The sequence below is a fragment of the Psammomys obesus genome, unplaced genomic scaffold, assembly GCF_907164565.1.
Source record: "Psammomys obesus unplaced genomic scaffold, mPsaObe1.curated_primary_1811, whole genome shotgun sequence".
Classification (NCBI taxonomy): Eukaryota; Metazoa; Chordata; class Mammalia; order Rodentia; family Muridae; genus Psammomys; species Psammomys obesus.
In genome coordinates this window covers 9,283,563-9,300,090 of record NW_026589137.1, presented here as the reverse complement: position 1 = coordinate 9,300,090, position 16,528 = coordinate 9,283,563, and the positions used below count along the sequence as shown (strand labels likewise).

The 16,528-nt window shown below is 36.2% G+C and overlaps 1 protein-coding gene across 1 annotated transcript in view; it reads right to left on the bottom strand.

Annotated features, from left to right (window-relative positions):
- Positions 1-489: 489 nt before the first annotated feature.
- Positions 490-16,528, bottom strand: part of Dcx (doublecortin) — a 74,280-nt gene continuing 58,241 nt past the window's right edge. The window contains exons 5-7 of the mRNA XM_055604963.1: positions 15,950-16,087; positions 9,532-9,626; positions 490-829 (exon numbers count right to left, since the gene is read on the bottom strand). Coding sequence (XP_055460938.1) covers positions 773-829; positions 9,532-9,626; positions 15,950-16,087 — 290 coding nt within the window. The 3' untranslated portion in view covers positions 490-772. The remainder of the gene's footprint in view (positions 830-9,531; positions 9,627-15,949; positions 16,088-16,528) is intronic.

Here is a 16,528-nt window from a genome sequence, read left to right as displayed (position 1 = left end):
GAATCATATATGTGACATCATATATGTGACATCATGTACCTCAAACTCATCAATTATTTACTGATTCAAAATTTTCCCAACAGAGGGGTTGACCAGGAATCCACTGTGCTTAATGTAAATCCTACTGAAACTTGGGCAGTTTTTGCCCCCAATTCTGCCTTATATCTTTCAGCTAGCTCTATACCATAGCCCTAAGCACATGGTGTTCACATTATAAGTAGCTGCTGTTTCTCCCTCTCAACAGCCAGGATTAATGCTAAACAATACACTGGGGATTCATGTAAGAGCAAAGAGTGAGACCAAGGATCTGGCTTGCCACTCTTCTGAGATCCTCCAGCATTCTGAAGATACAGAGGCAAGGGACACTTAGGTTTTTCACTTTTAGATCTGCATATGAATGTTTTCCCCCACACACAAACATTTTAAGTGATATGTATGTAAACAGCTTTCCACAAAAGAAAGACTAGTATTTGAATGAATTGAGTTGGGGAAATACAAAGGCCCCTAAGCATTCAGTAGAAAGGTCATGGACTAGCACATTTTGCAGTTCTGGAAAATCACTCAAAAGGATGGTTATCAATCTGTCTCTCATAACTGGTAATTGTGAATTAGTGGCCCAGAGGAGAAGTCACATAAAAATAAACCCTACATACTACAGAGTGTTTTGAAAAATAAAAACAACAAAACAATGTTTAAGCACCAATAGCCTTGTTGGTCACTTGAGCGAAAGCATTCTGCCATGTTGATAGGCTTTGACTTAACCTCTAAGCTTTCACATGGAATCGCCAAGTGAGTCAGAGTCATCCAGTGACAACGGCAGATACAAGTCCTGTAAGAAAAAAAGAGACAAAGTTAACTCTCCTTTTTTGCCCTTTTATTATTATTATTATTATTATTATTATTATTATTATTATTATTATCATCATCATCATCATCATCATCATCATCATCATCATTATCATTATTTACAATTTATTGACATTATATCCTGGTATAGCTTCCTTCCTTATCTCCTCCCAGGCCCAACCTCCCTCTCTTGCCCCCGATGTCCCTCTTCTAGTCCACTGATAGGGGAGATACTCCTCCCCTACTATCTGATTCCAGTCTATCAGGTCTCATCAGTACTATCTGATTCCTCTTTCTGTGGCCTAGTAAGGCCACCTTGCAAGGGCAAGGTGATCAAAGAACAGGCAACTGAGTTCATGCCAGTAACTTCCCCTGCTCCCCTTACTAAAGAACCCACTTGGAGACTGAAATGCCCATGGACTACATCTGTGCAGGGGTACTAGGTTACCTCAATGCATGATCCTTGGTTGATATATCAGTCTCTGCAGGAGCCCCTGAACCCAGATTTTTTGGTTCTGTCGGTTTCCTTGTGGAGTTCTTGTCCCCTTCAGGGCTTTCTATCTTCCCCTTCTTTCTTAAGATTCCTTGCACTCTGCCCAAAGTTTGGCTGTGAGTCTCAGTATCTCCGTCAATACTCTGCTGGGTAGAGTCTTTCAGAGGCCCTCTGTGGAAGGCTCCTGCCCTGATCTCTGTCTTCTATTTTCAATGTCTATCCTGTTTGCCCTTCTGAATGAGGATTTAACCTCTTCCCTACAGTCTTCTTTGTTGTTTAGATTTTTTAGAACTATAGATTTTAGTGTGTTTATCCTATATTATGTGGCAAATATCCACTCATAAGTGAGTATATACCATGTGTGTCTTTCTGCTTCTGGGATACCTCACTCAGGATGACCTTTTCTAGTTCCCACCATTTGCCTGCAAATTTCATGCTTTCCTTGTTTTTAATTGCTGAGTAGTTTCCATTGTGTAAATATACCACAATTTCTGTATCCATTCCTCCATTGAGGGACATCTAGGTTGTTTACACATTCTGGTTACTATGAGTAAAGCTGCTATTAACATATTTGAGCAAATGTCCTTGTTGTATGTTAGAGTCTCTTTAAGGTCTATGCCCAGTGGTGCAATCATTTAGGGTGAGGTACAACATTAACTCTCTTTTACTTGGTACTTTGAGCTTTGAAATGGTTTTAGTTGCTTGAAATATCATTTTTCTAATTTTATTTTAAAATAATTAATTAATCACAATGAGCTTTAAAAGTTTGTCAAGAGGTACCTCTATATTATATCAAGATGCTCCTTACTCAGCTTCACCTAGAAGGTAACATATTGCAAATTGACATGTTCTTATTTGATTGTGTGTGGCTATGTTTGTTAAGTGTAAGAAGCACAATCTCGAGGAAGTAATGGAAGTACAAAAACCACTTGTAAAGTTGAACTGAAGCAAAGCAACAGCCTGTATAACTGCATCTGTAACTGGATTTAGTTCTTAAATATTTGTCTACAGCGAAAGTTGTTCATGGACAAAAAAACATCTTTGAGCTGCAGACTCACAGAAATGTGTAGTGGGGCTCTGAAATCTTGATCCTTCATTAATATTATAACACTCTCAAAATAAACTTTTTCAGAATGCTGGAAATTAATCAAACACAACAAAACAAGAAACATTTATGTAAGAAAGATGCCTGGATTTAAGTAAGACTACTAAGAGTTTTGGTGTCTATCTTGCATTGTTTTCATTTTCCCTCTGTCAGGCTCCACAGTATCTTTGAACACCAGCAATCTCCAAGATCCACACAACTGTAACCTCAAAGCCACCGATTAATACAATTGTGCTTGGAGAAACTGTAAGGTCTTATTTCCAAATAATTGTCATGTTGACCTGTGTAGGCGTCTTCTCAAAGAGTTCTCCTTTATTTGATTTGATTCAGAGAACACTTTTTGCTGTCAGCATTCTTGGGGGGGAGGGGGCATTATTCAATACAGCTATTTAAAAATCACAACTTCTTAGCCAGGCCTAGTGTGGTGATGCACACCTTCAACAGCACTTGGGAGGCAGACACAGGCAGATATTTGTGGTTTTGAGGTCAACCTGTTCTATACAATAGGTGCCACGATAGCCAGGGCTACATGTTAATACCCTATCTATTAAAAAAATACACCTTTCCATAAAGTGTGTGTGTGTGTGTGTGTGTGTGTGTGTGTGTTTGCAAGTATGTGTGTTTGCAGGTGAAAAAGTTGGAAAAAATAAAATGGCTAAAAACTTATAAGGACAAGCTGTAAAATTAGCTGTACATGGGAAGCTTTGAAGCTCTCTAACACCTATTCTGGGGAATCTAAGAGTCCAGCTACACACTGATAACTGAGTTCATGCTCAGTAAAAACCTGAGTTTGTCTTAATCTTTCAGCCCAAGATAACTTTGGGGACATGTGCAAGTAGCAATAAAAGCTAGGCCACATTTGTTTACTGCCTGATAGGCAGTTGAAATAATGACCCAACATTCACAGAACCGATCAAGAACAAAAGTTGACTGGCGATATTTAAAGAACTCAAACAAATCATTTTGAATAGTTGTCACCACTGGCATCCTTGTCCTACAACAAATACTAAAGAGAGGTCTCTCAAGGAGCTGATAACATTTCAGGCCTACATTAATGAAAAAACAAAACAAAACAAAACAAAACAGTAGGATAAACTTGTAAACACATTCCAGAGATTTATATACAAGGTTTTATAGATACTCTAAAAGTTGATTGAAATATGTATTTTATTATATATATATATATATATATATATATAAGTTTATAAAATGAGATTATGAGATATATTTAGATAACAAAAATAGTCACTATATAGAAGTAAATAACATATCTGGAATCTGGATTCACATAGTTTCTTTCATGTATGAGAAGAACAATTAAATCTACTTTCTTCCTAATTGTTTTATTAAATTAGTCACTTTGTAGATTTGTATATTGGTTCACATAGCTTGTCGTCTGTTATGTCATATAACTCGTCTGTTATGTATCTGTGTTATACATGCCCCATTTCCTCAACTGCTGTAGTCCCTCTGGTCACCTCTGTTCTATTCTTCATCTCTAAGTATTTACTTTTTTTTTACTTTTTTAAAAAAAATCCATGCACAAGTAACATCATGCAATAGTTCTCTGTATGTGTCTGGTTTATTTCAAAAGACAACTGTATGATCTGGTAATTATAAAAATGTGTTGATGGACATTTTGTGTATAAAGATGTAATTTGCATGTTTATAAGAGGCCAGAGGAGTGGAAGAGAAACAGTGCTACCCTGTAGCAAACAATTTAGGCAGTATTTAAATAAAGTTGCTATTAATCTAGATTATATTAAGATAGCAATTAGACAATTGAACATAGAGATGAATGTTGAGGCCCAGAGCTTCAATGGGGTAAGAGTTTCTAAGTGGCCTTTATATTATTCAAATTATTTATGTACTTCCTGAGAAATACCCACACAGTTCACTAACTTGCAGTATCAATCTCATTTCTTGTCTTTTTACACAACTGAAGAAAACAAAATGCAGTTACTGGTCTTATAGTTCATAAGATTTTAGAATTAGAAAGACAGTTAAAGATTTTTGTAGTCCATATCAGGGCCCTAAAAGAGCTTAATTAGTGGCCTTCCATCTCATGATTATATTCATTAGTCCATTTGAGGTGTTGAAACTTTTAGTTAATACAGTTGGATTACTTATCTGAGTTCCATCAGTTTTTCTTACATATTTACTGGTGTAATGTTCTTAAGGAGCATACACATACTCATAAACACATTTTCTGCAAGCATTAACATTTTCACCATCAAGATTTTTTTTTTTTAGTTTTCCCTAGTAACAAAATTTAAGTTCATTTTTCCCCTACTATTTGTATAGCCATCACGACTTTAGTATGTTAGATCTATAATGTATGTTAGATGGATATATTTCTTCATCTAACTTGTCTGTTACTTTGTATCTTTTGATCTCTATCTTCCAACTTCCCTTTTTCCTGTGATTTTACTCTTTATATACTTATGGTTTTTGGTCTATATTACTTCCGTTTTGGATAGCATAAAGATGGGACATGAAATAAAAAATAATCTTTCCTATCACAGCTTCTAATTTGAGCACTTAATCTAGTAATCTTTAGAGTAGTTGCTAGTAAATAGGAATTATATCAGGCATCCCCCTATTTCCTGTCTTGTCTCTTTTGTTCCATATTCAATTTTGGTTTTGGTTTAAATGCATATTTTCTGGTATATAATTTCATTGATTGTTTTTAACTAATTTTATCACGAATTATTTTTAAATGTTAATATAATTATAATTCTTAGCTTGTTTGGTGTAAATAATTATCGTTGCAGACTTTACCTGATAAGAAATGAGGAGAGGTCTAAGAGTTGAATTGTGAGAACTCTTTTTGTAATTGCTGTGACTTCGAAAGAGTGAAGACTAGGGCTGTGGAAAGAATCTATAGGAATAAAGCTAGGCATGAACCACTTCTATACTTCTATCAATTCATTTCATATTCAAAGCCTGAGGGGTTTTGTAAGGGAAGACCAATGATCAGAAAAAGTAATTATCTCGGCATTCTGTTTTTGTTGATTGATAGGTAGAAATACAGAAACATGCAATACAAATAATTTCCACCTGAAATTCATTTGTTTAGTCCCTTGGAGCCCTACAGAACAAAATGTTTGTAACAAATACAGCTGTGCTGGCAATACTATTGCATTAGAAAAAAAAAAAAAAAAAAAACAGAAAGTTACTCTTTGGTCCAAGGAACTTATAGTCCAAAGGAATTCAGGAAGGACTTTGGAAAAACCTAGCTTCTGGTTTAGGGTTTGCTACTTTTTTTCAAACAAACACTGCACTTTTGGTCATAGAACATTGTTCTTACTGATGTTTTAAGGTTTGCAAGTCTGTTTGCCTTACCAGCCTTTTCAAAGCTTATTCAAGACCCTAGTTCATTAGCACTTCTCTAAAGTCTTTGCCAGATCCCATCTTACTTGAGTTCCCATCAAAAGTCCTTCCCACCCTGTTTTATATTCTTGTTTGTATTATCCAAAGCCATTTTATATTCTTGTTTGTATTATCCAAAGCCACTTTTATTTGAGCTAATTGTGCTTGTGATCTCAGTGTCAGGATGCTACTGTATTTATCAAACTCTTTCTATACACTGCTAGGAGGGCAAAAAAAAATCTTTAAATAAATATATTTTCCTTTAATTTCCATTTTGCAGAAAATTCTTCAACTTTAGAATTATGGGTGGAATCACTAAAGTGGAAACCACTTTAATTAAATCAAAGGGCTTTTCTATGTTTCTATATTTTAAAATGTCTTTAACAAGGTATTATCGCCAAAAACAGTCTTTAATAAATAGTTGTTAAATCATACTGAGGTTGTCATTAATTTCTGTAACTTTTGCCCTCACCGTAAAAGAGGAATCATATATAACTGTTCTTTGTCTTTCACAGGGATATTACAAGGCTAAGTAAGAACATGGCTTGTGAAAGGTTAAAGCAGTATAGCAATACAAAATGAAATGTTGTTCTCATTAAGGACCTTAAGATGCACTGTGTGTCCACATTGCAGCACTTGAATATGCGCACTTTGGCTAACCCCATTGCAGCTGCATTAGAGGAGTCTCCTTGAGCTGCCTAAGAAAAGCCAAACATCTGATTACACCTTAGAGGCCCAGCACAGCCATCAAAATTTACCAAGGGGATGCTAGGACTTCAAGATTGTTTCCAATTACACAGAAGAAAAGTGATTGCCTCCGCCACCTGTTTCCTGTCTCCAGCATGACTCACACCTTTCAGGTCCACTTGGACAGAAGTCCAGATGAGATCTACTCTGGCCACTGCCTAGGGACATTGATGGTTCTAAGGCTCAAATAGCAAGTAAGGTGAAAGCACAAATGCAAAGCTCAGACCTGAGATTTGGAAGGACTGAGGTAAGGTCACAACTAACTTTTAGCTTATTCCAAAAAGTCAACTCAATCTCAATTTCAGGCCAAGTAAATATGAAGCCGTTACTTCCTATAGGATGCACAGAAGGGGGCATACATCTTCATTTCTAGAATGTACTGTCCCGAAAGGTAAAAATTTCAGGAATTCTTCCAGATTAAAAAATGGTGAAAGAAAGACAATGTTCAGAAAGAACATTGTCAAATGAATGTAAGTCTTGATCCTAGATTAGATCCTGGACCGGAAAAAGAATGTCATGTAAGCAATTGCTAAAATTTGAACACAGACTATAACATTTTATGTCTTTGTTTATTAAATCTCATGATGTTGAAAATTGTACCATTGTTATAAACCAGTTTGTCCTTAAGAAAGGTACATTGGATATTTCATTATATTGCAACTTAATCTCAAATAACTCAGAAAATAGTAAAAAAAAAACTTTATATTCATATACAACTAAAAATGAGAGTGTAGAAAACAAAATAAATGGAGCAAAACAGAAATAACTGATAAATGTGTATAAAGAGAATTTTTATTACTACAACTCCTCTTCAAGTTTTAAGTGATAAAAATATTGAAAATAGTATATTATAATAAAATCTAAGTGCATATAATTTTTAAAAGTTTGACTAGAAAAGTATGATATAATTTATTAGCTTGTGTTCATTTTTATGTTTTAAAAATTAATCTTAATACAATACATTGAGAATTTCACAAAGATAACAGTACAGCTCTGACAATGCTGCTACCCATGAGCTTTGTCTAGTTCTTTAGTGACTGAAATTGTGTGTAAAACTTAGTGAAAAATAAAAAAGCCACAAGTGTCTACAAGTCCAACCAGGAGAAACCAATTTGAAAATACCAAAACTCACCTGAATGGTTTACAAAGAATTGGTCCTCAACCTAAATGAGCTGGATGTACATGCCAGGGAGAGGCTGAATGATACAATTGTGCAGAGGAAATGCCCAGACTGCCTCTGAGACCCTGGGAAAGGTCAATGGAAAGGCCTGGCATAGAACACAGGTCCCAGAAATGAAAGTAATTGCAGAAAGTCATAGAGTGAAGGTAGAAGCAAGATAGTCTTGAAGGGTCTCCATGGAAACTGGATCATCAGAGATGGTTTGTTTCCATCTTGTAAGGTTTATATTCACAAACTTTGCTACTTAGCAAATAACCAAAAACCAACTGTAAAGTGATTTTCAAACATCTCACAACTTCTGAGTAACAAAGCCTACAGAGACAGTTGAGTTCATCAATAGGGGAAATAAAAGGGTGGTTAAAGGAAAGAAACAGGCATTATCAATAAGAGGGCAGACAAAGGCAATTAAACAGGAAGCTAGAGTATGCTGTAAGAAAGACATGTCAGATACTGGTATGCTATGAAATATTTTTAAAGTTATAGTGTGTGTGTGTGTGTGTGTGTGTGTTTACATTTTCCTACACCACAGCACACATATGGAGAATTCTGGGTATTGAACCAAAGTTGTCAGGCTTTGAGACAAATGTCTTTACCCACTGAGTCTCTGTTAATTATTTAGCAATTTACTTTCTGTGGAGTGGGGGAAGAATGATAATCTTGATTTATTTGCTGACTTTCATGGTCCAAATAATTAGTGCTGTGACCAAGTTAAAGTTTATAGCATGATGTCATTACACATTTACACATCGAGGGCTGTGTTGTGTTTCTAAATACATAAATACAACCTGCTCAGCCTGTGTAATGTTACTTTTATGTATGCTTTCAGGGCTGGCCATTTAGTATTGAATAACCAGTTGGTGTGCTCCTCCCTGGGGAAGACTGTTTCTCTCTCTTTCTCAGCATGTCCAAGGTTGATGTCTCATGAGTTTTCCCACTTCCACATTTAAAAAAATATCAACTCAAAAGCTAATGTAAAATGACTCTAGAATAGCATTGGTGGAAACATGCATTCTAGTTGTGCTGCTAATTTTGTTGCCCTAGTAAGATAGTTAGTTATTTGGCTGGGTTTCAATTCCCTTGTCTATGTAAAACTTACACAGTATTATTGAAATAATGTGATAAAATATTCCTGCCTACAAAATCTTCCATTCTGGCCACTGTATGATGGAGTTGAACATACTGATGAGACTTTTGCCATTTTGCATTTCACACCAGGACTTATGGGCCGGTAAGCAAAAAAATCCTAGTGGAACTTGCTTTCCAGTGTGATGATCAGAGAAAAACACATCCACACTATCTAAGGTATAAGAAATTTAAAACAGTGAGCATTCCATATTCTCTACATAAGAGAGCTTTCTGGGAAGCAATATGCTTGGAAATTGATCCTAGGTAAATTTTTGCAGTGTTTATTATATTTAAAGTTTTTTGCATACCAGTAGCCCTTGGCATTAACTTTGCTATAATGTTGGAATTGGTGAAACAAGTGTTATGGTTTGCTTTTGCTTTTTATCATTGCTTCAGAAAGAATATTTGAGATTTTTGTACCACTTTTGGGGGAAATGTTAAAATTTAACTGAAAAATTATTAAAACTAGGGTTAGAGAAATCAATAGAACAGATTCAAGGCTTTTTCACTGCTAGAGTTCTTGGAACTTCAACTTAACAGAGTCAATAGAAGAACATTCTGTCTTCAGAGTGCTGTTGAAATACAATGGATGAGGTATGCTATCCAGCCTTTTAAGAAACTGTAAGTGCAAAGTGGTTTAGTAAGGTATAAGAGACATAATACCTTGTGCTTCCGCAGACTTCCAGGGCTCGTGGGTGTAGAGATAGGAGACTGCTTCGACTTGGGTGTAGAAAGTTGACTACTGGAAGTTCCATTTGCTAACCCGGGGCAAGAGAAAAGGACAGAATAAAAACCATCAGCATATAAAAAAGCAGGTTCTCTCCTCCTAAGACACTAAGAACATTCAAACAAGGCAAAATGTCAACCAAATGATTTGATGGAATCCAACCAAACTGAAAAGAAACATGTTCTTCAAATGCCCAAAAAACTGCCATCCTCAGTTAATGTGGTCCTGCACAGAGAAAAGCATCAATAATCCTCACCCTGCCTAGTGCTTCTCAGTGACAGGGACCTACTTCTTTTCAAAACCTTTCATATTAAGTACCAGGTTTGATCCTCACATCTCTGGGAGACAGTTTTAGAAATTATTATTTTACCTTAAGTTTGGAGATAAGAAAGGTAAGATACAGAGAATGTATGTACCTTATATTTAGGGAAAGAAATATGGGTACTTTGGGCTAGGACATATCTCCTTTGGAGTCAGTTGAATGAAAATGATTTAGAACAGACCCACCTATAAATCTTTAACCCTTTCCTACTGTGTCCAGGGTGAAAACAATGGAAAGAAACACAAAGTAGACTAGTCAGAAAGAAGATTGAAGTAAATTGGAGAAGCAGAAAGTAATTTTTAAAGAAGAGCTTCAATGGAAAAAAAAAATGGAGCAAAAGATAGATAGTGGAAGATCTGGAATGGAAGCAAGAAAGAAAAAGAGATTAGAATAAAAGACCAAGAACACAGTGAAAGGCATAGGGAAATGGAAATTAATTCTAGATAATGGTGAACATCAGGGTGCAACACCAGCCTGTCAAAACATCATAGAAATGAGATGACTGAGTTTTTAACAGCTCGGTAACTCTATTGTAATTTCAACATGTTTTTTAGCCCTTTGATAATGAGTACTTTTAATATAAATACAAGAAAGGCATTATATCAAAATGGGATAATTAATTTTTTCATGAGATGTTCTGCTTTCTTATGCTGAAATATTTTTTTATCATAAGACCTCTATTGTTAGAAAGATATTCTGAAGTATGCTGTTAAAACACATGGGAGTAGCTCAGAGGTATATATTGGTGTGGGGCAGAAGGAGAGAGAACACTTACGAAAAAAGATAGTCTAAGAATATTGTGGTTAGTTCCATGAATATGATTTAAACTTCTGTATCATGAATATTCCCTAAAGATATACCTCCTCTCCACAACTTATGATAATGTTTCCCTCCTTTTTAAAGCATACCCATCAATGGAAGAAACAGAAGCAAAGAAGGTTCATGTTTGTAGAGATTGCGGAGATTATTCATGTTCAAATGAGCTGAAAAAAATGATCACTTGGGCATCCATTGACTGATTTTATGTGTATATTTAGTTATTTTTCATTTAGTCCTTGAGAAGCTTTCATCCGTCTCATTTATACTGTTAGCCAATGGCTAACCCATGAGCCAGGTAAATATTAAATATTGGGGTTTGAGAAATGAATACATAACTTCCTAGGGAGAGGAAAGTAAGGATTAGGTAAAGTAAGTATGAAGATGAAGGCTTTAGAGCCCAAAAGACAGAATATGAAATAAGGAGACTTGGAAGTAAATGTGGAGCAGCACCTAAGTAATTTGAAAACTGAATCTGGACTAGGTAAATTTCCAGAGACTGAAAAGTAGATTCATGACTGCCAGAGCCTGGATGAGGAAAGACGTGGAAGGAAGTAGAATGTTTTTGCTAATGGTTGGAAACTTTATTTTGGAGTCCCAGTTATTCTGACAATAAATTATTATAATTATGGCAAACTCTGTAGCTAACTAAACTCTAATGTGTGTTTTAAATAAGTTCATATCAATTAAGCTATGTTCAAGAAAATAAATTGATCATGGAGATAAATTAGAACCCCTGCACAAATGTAGCCCATGGCAGCTCAGTGTCCAAATGGGTTCCCTAGTAATACAAACAGAGACTGTCTCTGACATAAACTGATTGGCCTGCTCCTTGATCACCTCCCCCTCACGGGGGTACAGCCTTACCAGGCCACAGAGGAAGACAATACAGCCACTCCTGATGAGACCTGATAGACTAGGATCAGATGGAAAGAGAGGAGAACCTCCCCTATCAGTGGACTTGCAGGAGGGGGATGGGAGGAGATGAGAGAGGCAGCTACAGGTGGGATACAAAGGGAATAAACTGTAACTAATAAAAATAAAATACTACATAAAAAAGAAAATAAACTGAAACTAACTAAGAAAAGAGGAAAGAAAAGGTATTGTAGGCATTAGAATTTCACCAGAAGACAAGAAGGTGTGAAAGAATACAATGTGTTTCCAAAGCACTAGTTCACATTGGCTCAAGGGTAGGGGGGCAAGAAGAATGTTCAAATAAACACAGCTGACGACTAAGGATATGACTCAGATTTTTCTGGGTCTCTTGTGTGACCTAGTAAGGAATTTAGGGTGGACCTAGGGTAGCGTGATAGGCCTGTAATCCCAGCACTTGACAGTTTGAAGATTGCAAATTTAAGGAAAATGTGAGCAATTTAACAGTATCTTTGGGCTTTTCCAACAATTTAAGGGCTGGGGAAGCTACTCAGTAGTCCTGCGTTTATAAAATTGGGATTGGGGTTGGAGGAGGGAGGGAACCACAGGGGGGATAAGTGAATAAAGTGTAATTAAGAAAGAATTAAAAAAAGAGTACCTATGACCTCTTGATAGAACCAAAAAAAAAAGAAGAAAAAAAAAAAGAAAAGAAAGAAGCTAAATTTCCTAAAAGTAAAAATAAAATAAAATAAATATCCATGTAAAAAAAAATTAAATTAAAGTTTAGGTTTGACTCCTGAAGAAAAGTCTCAGGAGCATTTTAAACTGAAATTTTAAGTTTAAGATTTACTCCAGTCTCTGAAATAAGACTAGGATGGGATGAGATGGATTCAGAGTAAAAGCAGACATAACTTAAAATATATAGTTATAGCCAAGTAGTGTTTATAGCTCCAATTAAGGTAATGCGGAAGGAAAGAAAGGACCCTAGGGTATGTAAGTATTGTGTTAATTTATTCTGTAAGCCATCCCCCCAAATAAAGAATGCTACCAGTGTCTGATATACATTTTGATACACAGTGTTTAAGCACTAGACTTTGTTTTCTGATAATTAAATGACACACTCTAAGCAAGACAAGGGTCTGAGGTTCCACAACAAGGCAGAACAATAATTTATTCTCTGTTGGAAGGAAATAAAGGAGTTAATAGTTGAAAGAGTTAAGGGACTGTCTACATTGCCCAAGGGCTTTCCCAGCAGAACCTGGCAAAAGCTTCCAGAATGAGAAGGAATCATAGAGACCTATGTAAGCTGACACAGCAAAGTCTCCCTGAAAATGGTCTAACTTGAGATATGAGACATTCCTGGATTAATTTTGGGTATTTTGTCCCATGTTGTTGCTATCTATTCCGTACATTCTACTTTCTCCAACTACAAAAGGTAGCTCCTTTACTCCACGATGAAAATTGTCCTTATTTATTTGCATGCTTATCTGAGAGTAAACACAGCAGCTGTGCCAAAAGATAGTATGTTGTTAGACACAAGTATGTGCGTGTGTCAGTTTTCATAGACCAGCTACAGATCTGAACATCGGAGCTATGCTTTAACTTCCAGATCATTTTCTCCTTATCCTCAGAAACTCTTTTCAACCAACTTCAGAAGTAGCACAAAAATATACCCTCCATATATGCACTTCTCTACATTCTCTGGGTATGATTAAAGAGTTGTCTAAGTAGTGAGTAATACAAGTTTTATGATATATTCTTAATTGAAGTTTATTTGAACAGAATGGCACAGAACAGGAAGGCTTTCTTGGCATGTGCCTTGCTTCTAACCAATGATGACTGGATATTAAACTGACGTTAATGCTCATTCACTTCCTCCTGGCCTGCTCACCCATTGTAATACCAATACACACTCAAAACTAGCCTGTTGGTTTTCATATGTTTATACTGAAACACTCACCAAAAGTAATCTCAGCCTACCTATGCCCTGCTCCCAAATCCAGTAATTCCAGCTAACCCACTATTAGTTGTTGTGTAGTTATTTTTGAGACATTTTATCATATGTGATTTCACATGATCCTAATGGTTACTAATATCTCTTTAATCAACAATGATACATAGATTTGAAAAGATTTGCCTAAACTAAAGTATGTGACTCTTCCCCTTCCTTTATGAATCATAGCTTCAGAATTTGATCACAGATTGTTTTCCACAATTTCCTCTTATCTGCAACTGTGTGGTTCTTGTATGATTTACTATCTTCTTGCATTTGTTATCACCTTACAGAGGGAGATCTCAACCCATAACTCGGTTAGTTCCATATTTGTACATGGTGAGATGATCTAGCCTTTCTTTTGTTTTGGGCTAAATATACCGATTCCTCTGTACTTGCATAATTTTTTTTTTTTCTGGAAGGCTATCCAAGAGTAGCCAAGGTGGCCAAGACTTACTTCAGAACAAAGCCAAAACACAGACCTATGGCTGTCACATTTCCATTTCAAAGTGCCCTTGGGTGTTGTGCCTGGATGGCTTTGGTTAACTTTTTTTCTGCTAAACAGAAATGCTTTTGTTCCTCTTCCCAGACTCATCCATCAAGAAAGCAAGAACTGAGAGCCCAACAACAGTTCTTCAGGGATTTGCTCATTGATCTGTTTCTCAAGCCAAATTCGAACATAGATTGTGAGGTATTGTAGATTATAAGCTGAAATGTGAATTTTAAGTCTATTTTCTATACCTTGGAATTTGTACAGTTGTGGATTCTTTTAAAAAAAACGGAGAAGCGTCTTCCTTGTTGGAAAACACATTTATTTACCCAACCTTGCAATATTTATGGGTGGAACCTAGAGCTTCACTTATGCCAGGAAAGTGTCTACAACTTTAGTATATCCATAGTTAATCTTGCAATATTTTAATACAAATGAATTTTCCTCAAGATGGAGAAATGGTGGGGGGAAGGGCGTTCTCATCTTTCTGTTGCTCTACCAAGTAATTCATTTCACCTTGGAGTGACATTAGGGGACTTAATAGAATCTGTTCACAGCAGACCACTAGCTATGAACCTCAACACAGACTTACCTGTGGCATTGCATTCAATTCAGCACAAAGTAATGACCCAAAAAACATCCCAACATCTCTTGGCATTCCTGTACCCCTGGCTTGGAGATGAGGCCAGGGAAAAGGACACTGAGAAGCAAGGACCATCCACAAGAACTTCTTGCATTCAATGCACTAGGAATCCCATACCCTGTCTCATATAAATAAAACAATACAAAGAATGCCTGCTAAGAGGTAAGGAGTTCTGGTTCTGGTCCTTGGATACTAAATAGTTGTGTGACATTGGGAAGACCTTCAGAATCTGAACTGTACCTCAGGCTCTCAACATTAAAAATACCATCCTAGATAATTATCCTTTTGTAATTTAATTCATAGTGCTATTATGATGAACAACAGAAATGATGAACACGTTTTTGCAACATCCTCAGCTTTTAATTCATGTGAAGAATTGTTACCTTGAATCTAATCTCTCTCAGCTAAAGAAAGGTATTTTATGGTGCTTAGTACAGTAAGGAGTCACTAGTCACATTGAAATGTGGCTAATCAGGTTTAAGTCTAAAATACAGAGCAATTTCAAAGATAAGCATGACAACAATTTCTTATATTGATCATGTGTTGAAATTATTACCTTTGAATGGATTAGAAAATAAAATCTATCTATATTAAGTTTATGTTTTTAATTTTTAAATGTGACCTCTAAATAATTAAATTAAAGAATATGTATGTGATGATGTCATAAGAAACCAATTATTTTATTTTGTGCAATTAATAATACAACTTTCAAAATGCATATAATATATATACAAAACCTGCAGTATGGTTCATATTAGTTCTACTAAACAGTTAGTCTGTCAGGAAGATCAAAACGCCCTAGGAAGGCTGTTTAAGTTTGACAAAGGACAGCCCACTGATTATAATTCTTTCATAGAATCTTGCTGTTTTGTGTCCTTTGACAAAAGAGCTAAAGAGAGAGTTATATATTAAAAAGACACTGTGGTGGTACATGTGCCTATACTATTAGCACAGGAGATGCATATATAGGATGATTCCTGGCACATGCTGTACTTTCTAGCCAAATCAGCAAGCCAAAATCCCAGTGAGCAACCTGTGTCAAAAAGCAAGGTGGAAAGCTCCTGAGGAACAAATAAATTTGTCTCCAAACAAGATTTTCTATTCCTCTAAAACAATAGAATTGGTGCTCATGGGGACGCTGGTAACCATGAAATAAATCATTTGTCTCATGCAGCCTCCATAAATGAAATCAACATGAGCAATAGGAGAACACTCACCGTCTTGGTCGTTACCTGAATCAGCAGGAGACTTGCTGCGACGCATTGGGCCTGGGCTCTTAGCAGATGCCTTTTGAGGTGTTGGGGAAGCTTTTGGGCCAGCTGTGGCAGATGGATTACCTTTCATAACCCTGCATTCTGGGGATGAAAGGACACGAGCAGCTTAGGAGAAGGAAGAAGTGAGATTCTCAGCATCTCAAAAAAGGAATATCCCCCAGGCCAATGCACCTAAGTGGCTTATGATTACAATATGTTTTTCATTTTTTGTATGTATGTACGTACGTATGTATGTATGTACGTATGTATGTATGTATGTATGTGAACTATATGTGTTCCTGGTGCCAGTAGAGGTCAGAAGGTGGTACTGGACCCGCTGGAACTGGATTTATGGAATCACTTTGTGGGTACTGGAAACCAGACCTAAGTCTTCAGCAAGAGCAACAAATGCTTTTAACTGGTGATCCATTTCTCCATCTCATTGGCTGCAGTTTCTTTTTCTTTTTTTTTTTTGATCTTTTTTTCTTTCTTTCTTTATTTTTTTACACTTTATTCATTTTGTATCCCCCCCATAAGCCCCTC